Raw genomic sequence first — 12,484 nt, 5'->3', positions numbered from 1 at the left:
CCTTGCTTATATATTTATATCACAAGCTTATTCCCTCGATAAACTCTCGCGTAGCCCAAATTAAACCCCCCCCAATTTCCACCCCACCGACGCCACCGACGGTGAGCTTAACCGCGGGTAAGCGTACCGACACTTGGCAGATCAACCGCGTGTCCCGAACATAACCTCCGAATGTAACCAGATTTACCAAAGCACCATTATTCCCGCGATTCGCGGCTCATCACCGTTCGATCTCGGAGTCATCCGAGTTTGACCAGGATCCGCTAAGATCGAACCAACGGTCAGGATCGCTGTCAGGCGTCGGCAGGGAGGAGCGACTGGGATCATGCGATGCACCTGATGGACGGTCCAGGTGGGGCCTGGGCTCACTGATCACGCCATGCTTACCTTATGAAATAAATGGGCATAAATAAGGGTATCCTCGTAAATCCACCTAGTTTGGAATAATAATATATTGCTGGAATATTTGGGTTGACACGTCCTTTTTGCAGTAACACACGCTTCTATCAGATAAAATTTAGACGTTTTTATTTATTTTATTCCTTTTTTTTTAATCTTAGGGTGGATTTAAAATAAAGCATAAAATTTATTAGGCCGGATTGAGACAAAGACTAGTTAATATAGAGGAGACAACAGAGTAATTCAATCTCTATCAATGTTTTCTACTTTCTGTAATCATGAGAGCATCTACACCTCCTTTTTAAATATATGTCCACTTAATATCAATAAGCATTAAGATTAACTATTTTTCCTCTAAATAAAAAAAATATAGAAGAATTATATTTGCAGTGTTACAACAACCACGTTTAGATTTGCCGGCTTGGGCCTGGGTGTGAAAGAGACAAGAGCTCCACTCATTAGAAAAACTACACATTTATATTTAGTTTGGTATATTTAGAAAAACTACACATTTTATCATAGGTCGGGCATGAAGAAGGTATCAGTTAGTGTCCAACTTTTATAATGTATTTTAATTACTCTTAACTAATTAATGTGGGTATAAGTTAACATTATAATCGTTTTTTTAAGTTTCGGAGATTTTGGTAGAACCTCGTCACGTTACGCATGAGCCGCCTGACGTAGAATACACGTAGAAGAGTTTAGAATCTTTGACTTTATGGTACTTGGCAGCCTATGATTGGCTGTAAATCATGCGCAACTATTAAAATGTGCGTGTATTTATGTTTTTCCTTCAAATTTGGGGAAATTCTTATGTAATGTTATGTGCAAGAATATTATCAAGTCATGACTCCCATTAATTTTGTAGATTATATTGCTATTAATATTTTGTAGTCAAGATTTGGTATTAGATAAATTAATGTATTAAATAATTTTTATGAGTAAATCCAGACTCCCCCACTAATGGTAAGAGTACAAGAATATTAGATGATCTTACTACTATCGTAACCTCCAGATTACTCCACGGTTTGCTCGTCTATTGTGAAAAGGAGATTGGACCCAGAATATGTGACGATTTCTCCATCACAAGCATCAAAAACTGGAAGAAAGAAAGAATTAACGATGTGTCCAGCTACCCATGGAGGAGGCTGGGGATACCATGCTTTCCTCTAAAGAAACAGACCAAGGTAGTGATTGAGAAGACTTGTTTGTAGTGAAGAATTGACACAGTTGCCTTCTAACAAATCTATCAATAGATCATTCTGGAGTTGGCATTTGATAAGGGCCTATAACTACTGATTACAGGACTGCTTAATCTTTTGGGTAGGTAAGATTAGGCCACTGCTTTCGTTGGGATTAGTACTTCACAACCATTTTACACTTCCCATCCAAAACATAATTACTAATTACAACGATCAAGTTCGGTAATTAGGTTCTATTATCTCATTATTATATACTTTATGCGCATACCTTATTTATTGGAATAGTTTTTTTTTTTGGCTTAATTATCTAGCATATATTTATTTATATATTAGCCAATTCAAAGGCCTTAATACATATTAGGCCCATTAAAAGCCCAGACTAATATTTTAATACATATTAGGCTCATTCGGCCCAAATCCAAAATACCACTCCCGTCCGTAAACGAATACGTCACGCATCCGACGTGTAAATTTTCCACTGGTCCAAAGTTCCAAGCGAGAGCTTACGTGTCATTGAGTAATCAAATCGCAATATTTGCGGAATAGTCCGTATGCGGTGGATAACAGATCATAATCCATTTAGTGCTGGACGGTTAATGAGAAATACGCATAGAAACTCCTACGCGGTTTATTCGTACGTGCAAAGAAAGAAAAACTCCGTGAAGCTAAACCATAAGTAAACGGACTCCGAACCCGAAGCTAACGAGAGAGAAAGAAATGGCGAGAGATCTCCTTCTTCTTCTACCCCTACTAGTACTCTTCTTGTATCTTCCCTTGTCGATCGCGGCGCCTAAGAAGCCATCGGCTTCGGCGAGGAGGGAAGACATCCCTTTCATCAAATGCCAGGTGTGCGAGAAGATCGCGCACCAGATCTATTACCAGGTCCAGAAGAAGGAGGAGGAGATCTCTCCCAAGAAGGTAGCTTCTGATAACCACATCTCTCTTCTTGTATCTTCTCTTTTGTGTTCTTAGATTGCTGGGTTGCGTTGGATTGGGATTAGGTTTCGGAGTTCCAGATCATCGAGATCGCGGAGAACGTATGCAATCTGAAGAAGCAAGAGGCTGATTGGATCCTCCAGATCGATATAACGGAGAAAGGAGATAAATTGGAGGTAACTGAGTAAATGTTTTAGCATTTCAGTGTTTCCATGAGCATGGTCTTCTAAATCTAGTTGGAAATTTGTAAGATGCACTTTTTTCCTCAAAAATAGGAAAGAGAATAGCTTGTAAGATACGTCAAAATGTCGTTTTTAATGCATTGGAGTTGATTGGGTATGTGGGTTGAATTAAATCTAACCCTATGAAATTGCTTTGCAGCTAGTTGAGCAAGGTGTGGAAGGACAATGTAATTCAGAATGTAAGACTATTGAGCGTGCGTGCCAAGAGGTGAAGACTCATTCTTCCTATGCATTTGAATTCCACTCATACTGCTGCTGCATGTCATGTTTAATTTAGAGCTTACTTGAATATAGCATTTTTTTTAATATAGTTATGGCATGAACTGCGGATTGCCCCAACTTCACTAACCCATAAGTTCCCATAGCAAATAAACTTCACTTGATGCTGAGATATCGAGCCATGGCACACCAAAGGTATACACCTACAATAAAGAAAATTTAAGTGGAAAATAAAAAATACGATGGCTTAATGAGTAATGATTGATGGACAGTTGCATGAAATAGCTCTCAATCTACAACTGATAAATAGTTTGTGTCTTTGCGATATTTGTGGCCTCACAAAGTACAGAAATCTTTCTTGTGATTATGCTGTTTTTGACTCTTCTTTTTCCTATTATATTAGGTTCACCAATCTGACATTCAAACTCTGTGCTTTTGATTATTCCTTGCAGGTGATAGGTTATGCTGATACTGATGTTGCTGAATTTTTCTATAAAACAAAGCCTTCCATCGATTTGCTGGTGAATTTTCTCTGCAATGACCTTTCTAAAGCATGCTCAGTTGTGCCACCACCAGTTCCACAGGTTAATATCAGACCTTTCCTTTTTGTATCTGTTTACGTCTTATAGTATTGAATACCTGTACAAATTCTTTGAAAAAGATTACATAAATCACGGCTAAAGGGGATTTATTGACACTTAGATGAGGAGATGAGACGGTGCTTTCTTTTATCATTGCTGTGTCATATAAAGGGTCCAGTTCTTACTGGTGTATATATGCTGAACTCATGCTCAGCATATATTGCCTGCAAGAACATAACATTACTTCATACTGGATAATATCCCTTTGTATTAATTGGGCAATTATTTGAACAAAGAAAGGAGATAATCTGGATAATTGTTTCAATGGACTTGAGACTATCATGATTATGCATTTACATACATCTTTCTAAGCTTTGTTCTGTCCCTGAATTCTCTCGTGGTCTGCAGGATAGGATTCCAGGAGAACCCTTTCTTGCAAAGCCATCTAAAGATGCTGAAATGGAAAAGATCTTGAGATCAATGGAGGTAGCCTTTTCTTCCGGAGATTAACAGAGAAGCTTAATACCTTCTAATTTGATAAAATATCTTAAGCTGTTATAATTCACAGGGTCTCCCAGGAGCTCCAAATATGAAAATGTTCTCCCGAGATGATCTGATGAACAACAATTTTAACGCCGATGAAGATGATGAAGATGATGATGATGATGATGATGTAGAGGACTTCCCCAAGAAATTGGTAATATTTACTATGCTCTTCTTCACAAAAGAAAAAAAATCAATTATTTCTGTACTTCAATATTAAATTACTTATCCTCTGTACAATTTCAGGGTAAAGTTTTAAAAGACAAAGATTCACCAAAGAAAGACTTGAAGCAGAAGATCCTGGAAGGAGTCACTAAGACTACAAAGCAAATGAAAACTCAAGTAAATAATGTATCACAAAAGTTTAAGAAATGGTGGCAGGGAAAGAAAACAACTCCAGTGTCGTCAAAAACTGGGAAAAATGAACTTTGAAGACCAAAGATCCGTTCATCCTGAGACTGGTTCATGAAACTTCATTGCATTAATTTATAACCCAAAATTTAGGAACATAATGAGCTTAATTTGCTTGAGTCGCATTTTTGGGTTGTGGGCACAGCCCACGCCAAAGCTTAGAGAACTTCGGCTGGATCTTTCTTTTTCCCCCCTTCAGGTATTAGCTGGTTTTTTTAGAAAGCAGTGTTTGTTAGCTTCAGAAGCCTTCAAGTAAGCAAGTCATTAGATTGGTTTGAAGTTGTTAGCAGCAGAATTTTCCTGTAAAGAGTGAAAGTTAGCGGAAACCATGATCACAGACAATTTTGAATATTCGACTTTTATCGTCCGTGATTTATGACTTAGAAGTACACATTACTAGCTTTATTAACTTTTTTCCTCTTTTTTACTGGCGTAGATACCACAACAATATTCTCTGAATAAATTCGTCAGCGTTAACACCCTTATTCCTCCTGAATAATTGGGACGAGGGTAAAAAAATTTTCTTAACGAAGGCAGCCTTTTCACAAGGAGATTAGCCATGTATATTATTATATAACTGTTAACCACCTATTCGAGAAACAACAACGGAAAATGCTCAGCCCCAAGTTTAATCATTATTAGCATAAACCACAGCTGGATAACTCTTCCAAACATTATTGACGTGTCTTAAATATGATACACTTCGTCCTTAAAATAGAGACATTTAGCCAGTTTCAGTTGCTCTCCTGATCGAACCAGAGTTTGGCCACGGTGCACCTGCCATTACTGCTTCAATTTCCCAAGTTTCTCGAGGGCAATTTGTAAGATTCTTGCAGCCTTCGGCAGTGACGTACTGCAAAGTGAAGCACATTAGCAAGAAACATAAATAATAGACATTTGTTCATCTTCTGAATGCTTCAACAATCATTTTATTATCTAGCTTCAGTAAATTCTAGGTGTACCCACTTGGAGGTCAATAAACAAAGCCTTATCAGAATAATAGATCATGTAGGCACACCACAAGCATCTTAAATCTTCATGAAGTACTAGCTTTTCTTTTTCTTTCTTTCTTATAAGACAACTTGCACTAAAAGGAAGCAACTGTGGAAGGTACATGGTTTTTAGACGCCGCTGCAAGAACTAGGTGGCTGAGAAATGAGATGTTTCTTGCACAGATCCTATTAACACAATAGGGTAGAACTTATTTCTGAATTGATTTCAGAAGCACAATCTCTACTAAGAGAATCCAGAGTCTTGCACAAATATATGTAAGTGTAATATCAGTAACCTGACTAGAAAATCCAAGTTGAGGAGACTGCCGAAATAGTGTACTGATGGGTCAGGCAGAACTTTGCATGGAAAAGCTTTTGGTATGCTAGGCCCTAACCATGGTGCAAAATCTGTGGAAATCCAATTGCAGAAAATAGAATTTTCTAGTAAATCAAGTTAACATTTCTTTGCACTTTCAAACAGATGATTCATGTTGGTATGGATGCATGAACACCCATGTATATGGCTACCATATGGATCCAGCTGCTTTTACTTCTTTCAAGACAGTCGTACATGTTATAAAATCTAGCATTTTAAATAACTTTGAGATATTAACAACATGGATGGTGCAGAAGTTAGAAAACCAAGTCTGATTGAGGGACATACCACATTACTTTCAATCCGGACTCCACCAAAGTTTCTAAATCTTTCAAGTTCTTCATGGTTAAAGAACTTTGAAGTAACAGAATTTTCCATTGCTGGAACCAGCAGAGCATCAATAAAATAGCATCCTGGCTCCACTGTGATTACCTATAAAAGAGATGATATAATCTCAAGATGTTCTCAAGAATGACATGGCCACATGATTTCATGCTGTGTAGATGCAAAGCAGAAGATGATGTGAGATGAACAATGCAAGCTACAAGCAAATAATTTTATTTTTCTTAAATTGTTTAGATAAAGATTCTTTGGATAAGAGATAGTCAAGAGTCTCAGGAAACACATCTTATAATCAACACGGGCAAGATACCTAGCTTTTTTAAATTTGAGTAAGTAATAAGAATTTTTAGTTTTTAGTTTTTTTTTGAACCAATCTAGGTTTAATTAGTCTCAATGTCATCGCTTTGCTGTAATTTTATTCAATTTTCAGCAGTCAACCAATAAATGATTACTAACCATGCCTTCTTGAAGTTCTCTTACGGACCGCAAGGCACTTAATCCTGGTTCTTTAGGTCTTTCCATTCCCTGCATTTAGGATAAGTATTGATGTCATTGTGAAGGAAGAAACCAACATGGAATTACATGAAATATCTTAATTATCACCAGAGGATTCACTGACCTTAGCATAACCTCCTGGATCATGGGTGTCAATTCCAAGAAAGTGTCCAAGACCGTGAGGCATAAATATGGCACCTAACCTTTTGGACATCATGTCATCAACATCACTGAAACAAAAAGTCTTTTAGCTTAGTATGTTTTCTGTACAATATAGTATTGAGAAAATTTTGTTCTACATACCCCAGAATTAACCCTTCTTGCTTCAACGACTCAAGGATAATCTTTTCTGCCAGCCTGTGGCATAATATATCATTAGGCAAGCCATTAGTAGATAGCATATGTAAATGTTGACAATGATATGACAAAATAAATGTGAAAAAAAGTCATAATTTATAAACATTGAATAAGCCCAACTGACTCATTAGACCTTATGATTAGAACTTAGAAACCTAAGTAATCACTGTAATAACCATCCACTATATTACCAAGGTAACTGACATGCCAAAGCAGCTGGATAATGCTGGGAATCATGCATCTTACAAGATAAGAATTTTAAGGATGAAATTTTTCATCCAAAATAAATATGTCTACATTCTAAGATCAGATACCTATAATTGGCATATAAATTACATATGGAATCATAAACTACTTTGCAACATATTCTGTAAAAAACAAGCTCTATTAACCAGAGAGTGAGAAATAATAGAATGCAACTTGAAAGTAGGGATGTGTCTCACTTAAACTTTTTAGTTAACTATCCACCCTTACTTGTGCATATCTACCCAGCTAACTCCAGGTCGCATTGCTAATATAACACCATTGTGAGCCTTAAGAACAGCCTGCAGGGCAACTGAATGCATTATTCAAAATACTCCAAGAGTTGATCAAAAGTCAATCAATACAAATTCAACAAGAAGCACAAAGTCTCAGAACCTTGGCAAGTAAGTTCAATTGCAAGAAGAATCTATTCTATAAAGAACATCATAATTTGAAGATAAAGTACTCACATTGTAGACTACAATCTGATCCTCCGTGAATTTGCCATTAACCTAAAAGGAGTAAGCTCATCCAGATAAAAACAGTTCAGAGTTGAGAGTTGTACACAAAAGAGTAGTACTTCCAAACAAGCGATTCTTACATTAAAAAATAGGAAATATTCAATATTTTATTCATCTGGTGCTATTCTTAGTCCTATACTCACATTTGAAGTTTCCCTCCCTCCCTCTCTCGTGAATAATACACCAATCTTCATGTCATTTTTATTATATCACTCAAACTTGTTTATAGATTACGTGCAATGATGCAATGCAAAACTATCCCAAAAGGGTCATGTCATCACCTCTGATGCATGTGGTTCATTGCCATTGTTGATATTAGCCAAAGTATAGCAAATTACAGTATAGTCTACATGATTGGACTTAACGGTAGTAAATAATCATGTGATAACCAATCACATGATTAAGCATAATTTATCTCAAAAAAAAAACATAAAAACCTAGATACAAGTTTTTTTTTTTTTTTTTGGGGGGGGGGTGTATCCTACAAAACTCCACAATGGCATAACCAATCATCTGAGAACTTGAATCATCTAACAAAGCACAAGAAAAAAACAAAATAATAATAAAAATAATAACAATAGAAGTATAGAACAGCTAACCAATTCCACTCACAGGAAAGGAACATGTTATGTCAGAACCATAAAAGTGATACTCAGCTCCCATATCCAACAACGCCATGTCTCCATCTTTCAGGGTCTGAAACAGATAGATCATATGATGGCAATGGTACACCATGAACCACAATTTGTATCAATGAGTTCTACTTTATTTCTAAAGGACGAGTGATCACAAACATAAGAAATATAAGTGCTAATCTTTTCAAAATTGATTCTTGATGGAATATGTTAAATGTGAGGTAGTAAATACACTCTGCAGTCAACATGAACTTGTTTCCTTGGCAGTTATATTCAAAAGCACTTGCTTGTTAAATGCTCATGGTACAGATAATGGCAGTTCTTGCATTTCCACCAGGAGATAGTTGCAGTAGACGTGTTTAACTTTGAATCTCTTCTAATTAGAAATATTGTATATGAACTGAGAAGAACATAGCATTTCTATGTAACATTTGTGCATCTTAAACAACTTAAGAACATGTCTTTTTAGCTAAATCGAGTAATCAACTAATCCTTTTAGCATTTTATTTTTTTAACATCTAATATACTGTTATCACTTTCATGCATCTTCTAACCTAAAGGTCAAATAAATCAGTCAAGTCAGATAAAACATATGACATGCAACAGTGTTTACCAGTCATTGTTTCCAATCTAGCCAAATATTTTCCCAGCTAACTTTTCACACAAACCTAAGCCCAAGCCTGACTGATTTTATTAACTTCCAGAGAAGCCAGGCTGGGCCTAAAATCTCACATTCAGGTCATCCTGTCCAGTAATGCAGATAATGCTAACCAAGCCACCAACTCTTATAGCGAAGAACCTAAAAGTCCTGAGAGTTTTTATGCAAAATCTAAATACCATCTAATAGCGAGAAAAGATCATCTTTAACATTGGTTAATAATTGATACTTCGTAGCATAACTCTGACCTAGAATCAAATGAAAATTGGATAGAAGAAGATAGCAACAGGGCCAATGAGATTTCCGGGAACAGTGTATGTGCATATACGTGCATGCCTCTTTTAGGTGGAAAGATATAAAAATGAGAAGCAACATAATGTAATAATGCAGATAAGACCAAAAAAAGAATCATACTCGATCATTTGGAGCAGCCGCATGACCATAATGTAGAACAGAGCTGTGAATCAAGCCCAACGTCAATATAGCATCAATAGGAATATAACAGAAATTGAACACAGCTCATGATGTTGGGCAATTAATCTTACTTTGACAAGGTAATAGGTGTAGCTCAGAAGAAAAATGTTAGGGTCAGGTCATTTTAGCAAAACAGCTTCTACCTATCAGACTGATGGTAAAAGATGAAACAGATATAAACATCATGATCAGCACTTTGGATTTTGGACTATAGCTGTGGTCGATATATACTGTCACTGAGTAATAAGACTTTTGCTTTTTTAAGCTCCCAAAAGCATATGATTGTCCTGCGCATGGCTAAGAGATTACCTGTTTTCACCAGTAGCACATATACATGTATATGAGCAATGCCTGCAGCCACCATACATATAGATGTGATGAAGGAAGGTACTTTCCAACTGATATTCCTTCATTCCTGCTTTCACTTTTCTCATGACCTAGTAAAATGCAACATGAATCAGAGATCAAAACGAAGTGACCTTTTGGGTTTGCAAACTCAATTTCCAACAACATATAAAAAATAAAGAACTCCATTTGAAGCAACATATAATTCTATCAATTTAATCAAAGAACAAATTGCACCATCACAGTTCTGAGATTTTAAGGTTGAGTTTAAATAAAAAAATTTACTAGCATAGCTAAACTTAAATTATTACTGGAAAAGTAGAAAAACAACCAAAGAGTGTCTTAGTCAGGATCATCTTTCTTGTTTCTGATTACAACTAGCTGGGTGACATCCTTGAAAATGAAAAGAAAGCAGACAAAAATGAGATGGCTGTTCTGCTTTAGACCTACTATTTTCAATGTATTTGCTTATCTGATATAACTGTTCTGCTTTCTAACCCCAAAAGATATTAAGTTTGGAGGACTAAACTACATTTCTATATATTGATTAGAATTTAGAATTGCCTGCATTGTTGTCGTAATGAGACGACATGTCCTAGAACATATAAATCGCTATGCAGAACTAGTATACCATGCAAGATATACATATAGCATCAATCAGAAGAATACATTCAGCAGTATTATAACACAAATATGAGAAACTTACAAGAATGTGCATACCTCAATATGTGCTTCTGAGCTCACATCATTGGCATACTGAATAATGGCTAGTTCCATTCCAGATTTAAAAACACGGGATTCGGTCAAAATAGGATGAAGGGTGCTTAGATCAGAATCGAACTTCTCCAGCTCCTACAAGATTATGAAAGTTACTTAACAGTGTGACTTGCCCTTTATGCAGTAACCACATCAATATTGTGTTAATGCATCTGATGATCAAGACGTTCAATAATCTACAGTGAGCTAAGCGAGATGGTAGGTTAGAGTGGCATGCTTGGCCTGTTCAAAAGAAGATTCTTTCACAAATAAAACTCTCATGCACACCAAATGCAAAGTGAAAGTTGATGTGGTGTCTAAAATCTGATTGTTATATATATAAGTACAAGAATCTCAGAGTGATCCCGTAAGGTTCAGCAGCTTTTAGAGATATTAAAAAAAAAAAGAACATCAACCATTCTTTTACTTAGCAAAGAGATGGCGAGAACTGCCAAGTTCATGTACCTCAAATCCAGCAGGCTTTGAGAACTTGCTGCTGTCTGTGTTCATCCCATACAAGAGAAAAAGTAAAGGTTTCCCTAATTTTTCACAACGATCATGTAAAACTTGAACCATCTCATCAACATAGAAAACCACGTCAACCATGTACTTTTCCTGAAATACAAATAAAAAAGTTCGAGCAGTTTTCACATGATAATAACCAGGGAAATAGTTAGTGTTATAGAGAAGTTCTTATAAATGAATCACCTTGAAGTAAGACAATGGTTTGATCTCACCCAACCAAACAGCATAATCAGCAGGTAACCTTGGAGCAAACAGAAGAGACTGCCCAGATGTGATGTCCTTCAGGAACAACAAACCTTCTCTTAGACAAATATAAAAAATTAAAGAATGCCAGCTTGAGCCATCATAAGAACATAAAAAATGATAAATAACAACAAGGAAACATAAGAAAGAATGATCAAATATACTAGGCTTTATTTCAGATTTCATGCATGCAAGCTTTATGTACTAGGAGGCAAATATTGCAGAGGAAGATCATAGAATTTCAAAGTTGACTTAATGAGTTGTCATCTTCCCTTATCCACAAATAAGCTAAGGAAAAATTAATCATCATCTCCTAAACTATCCCATACGAATTAATAACTCCATGGTGGAGAAGAAACCCCAACTTATTTAAAATAACTTTCTAAAGCCGAGATAAATTAGCCAAGATAAATGCCAGTAAGCAAGCAGAAGCTCGACGAGTAAACTTACAATGGCACCATAGAAACCTGGTTCTGTTACTCCAAATAAATAAGCAAAATAACTCTCTTGCCTGCAGGTTTTACCATAATTTACAGAAAAAAAACTTCAGGATAAGCAATTACAGAAAAGATCAAACATAAATCTTTAACCAAAATCCTTAACGAACACACGATCTATCCCGTGCCGCGAAGATCGAGATAGGCGAATACCTGAAAAGCTCTACATGATCCGTGCAATATCTCGTCTGCTCCTCCCCTCCCTGAGAAAAAGATCGAATCAAGAACGTGGTGAATTGATCGAATGGAGCGAAGGGGGTGGTTAAATGGGTTGTTACCTGGAGAAGAACGAATCCGGCAAGGGGACGAGAGGAGTCGGCGAGGTGATCGCGAAGGGCTCCGAGAAGCTTCTCTCGGTTGTGGGAGAAGAGTTCCATGGGGATCTCCGGAGGAGAAAGCGAAGGAGGAGCCATGAGAGAAACCGGGAACAGGCCTCTCTTGGGAGTTACGTCGCTAATGGCTAGTGTAAGACTGGAAGAGCATCTCCAACCA

General features: G+C 36.6%; 2 protein-coding genes across 2 annotated transcripts; one reads left to right on the top strand and one right to left on the bottom strand.

The window, feature by feature from the left end:
* Window positions 1–2,206: 2,206 nt before the first annotated feature.
* LOC140792908 (uncharacterized) lies at window positions 2,207–4,942 on the top strand. The gene is made up of 7 exons (XM_073144138.1): window positions 2,207–2,519; window positions 2,603–2,713; window positions 2,919–2,987; window positions 3,451–3,582; window positions 3,988–4,065; window positions 4,148–4,276; window positions 4,369–4,942. The coding sequence occupies exons 1-7, from the start codon at window positions 2,319–2,321 to the stop codon at window positions 4,552–4,554; spliced, it is 906 nt and encodes a 301-aa protein (XP_073000239.1). The 5' UTR covers window positions 2,207–2,318; the 3' UTR covers window positions 4,555–4,942.
* A 130-nt stretch (window positions 4,943–5,072) lies between these two features.
* On the bottom strand, window positions 5,073–12,484 carry LOC140792907 (uncharacterized). Its single transcript, XM_073144137.1, has 16 exons — window positions 12,271–12,484; window positions 12,146–12,195; window positions 11,946–12,006; window positions 11,436–11,531; window positions 11,193–11,342; window positions 10,692–10,823; window positions 9,936–10,063; window positions 9,567–9,609; window positions 8,472–8,555; window positions 7,809–7,850; window positions 7,570–7,640; window positions 7,042–7,095; window positions 6,863–6,968; window positions 6,700–6,768; window positions 6,190–6,333; window positions 5,073–5,386 (listed from the first exon to the last, which is right to left on the bottom strand). Exons 1-16 carry the CDS (start codon window positions 12,403–12,405, stop codon window positions 5,258–5,260), a joined length of 1,494 nt encoding a protein of 497 aa, XP_073000238.1. The 5' UTR covers window positions 12,406–12,484; the 3' UTR covers window positions 5,073–5,257.

This window comes from Typha latifolia, chromosome 7 (genome assembly GCF_019914945.1).
Source record: "Typha latifolia isolate L0001 chromosome 7, TyphaL0001v2, whole genome shotgun sequence".
In the NCBI taxonomy this organism is placed as follows: domain Eukaryota; kingdom Viridiplantae; phylum Streptophyta; class Magnoliopsida; order Poales; family Typhaceae; genus Typha; species Typha latifolia.
This window is presented reverse-complemented; position numbering and strand designations above follow the sequence as displayed.

Excerpts from the sequence above, each read along its gene's own strand:
- LOC140792907 (XM_073144137.1), bottom strand. The coding sequence starts at position 12,405 with ATGGCTCCTCCTTCGCTTTCTCCTCCGGAGATCCCCATGGAACTCTTC. Across the intron at positions 7,641-7,808 it reads ATCAGATTGTAGTCTACAAT|GCTGTTCTTAAGGCTCACAA; the intron begins GTGAGTACTTTA and ends GTTGCCCTGCAG. Across the intron at positions 6,769-6,862 it reads ATCCAGGAGGTTATGCTAAG|GGAATGGAAAGACCTAAAGA; the intron begins GTCAGTGAATCC and ends TCCTAAATGCAG.
- LOC140792908 (XM_073144138.1), top strand. The coding sequence starts at position 2,319 with ATGGCGAGAGATCTCCTTCTTCTTCTACCCCTACTAGTACTCTTCTTG. Across the intron at positions 2,520-2,602 it reads AGGAGATCTCTCCCAAGAAG|GTTTCGGAGTTCCAGATCAT; the intron begins GTAGCTTCTGAT and ends GATTGGGATTAG. Across the intron at positions 2,988-3,450 it reads TTGAGCGTGCGTGCCAAGAG|GTGATAGGTTATGCTGATAC; the intron begins GTGAAGACTCAT and ends TATTCCTTGCAG.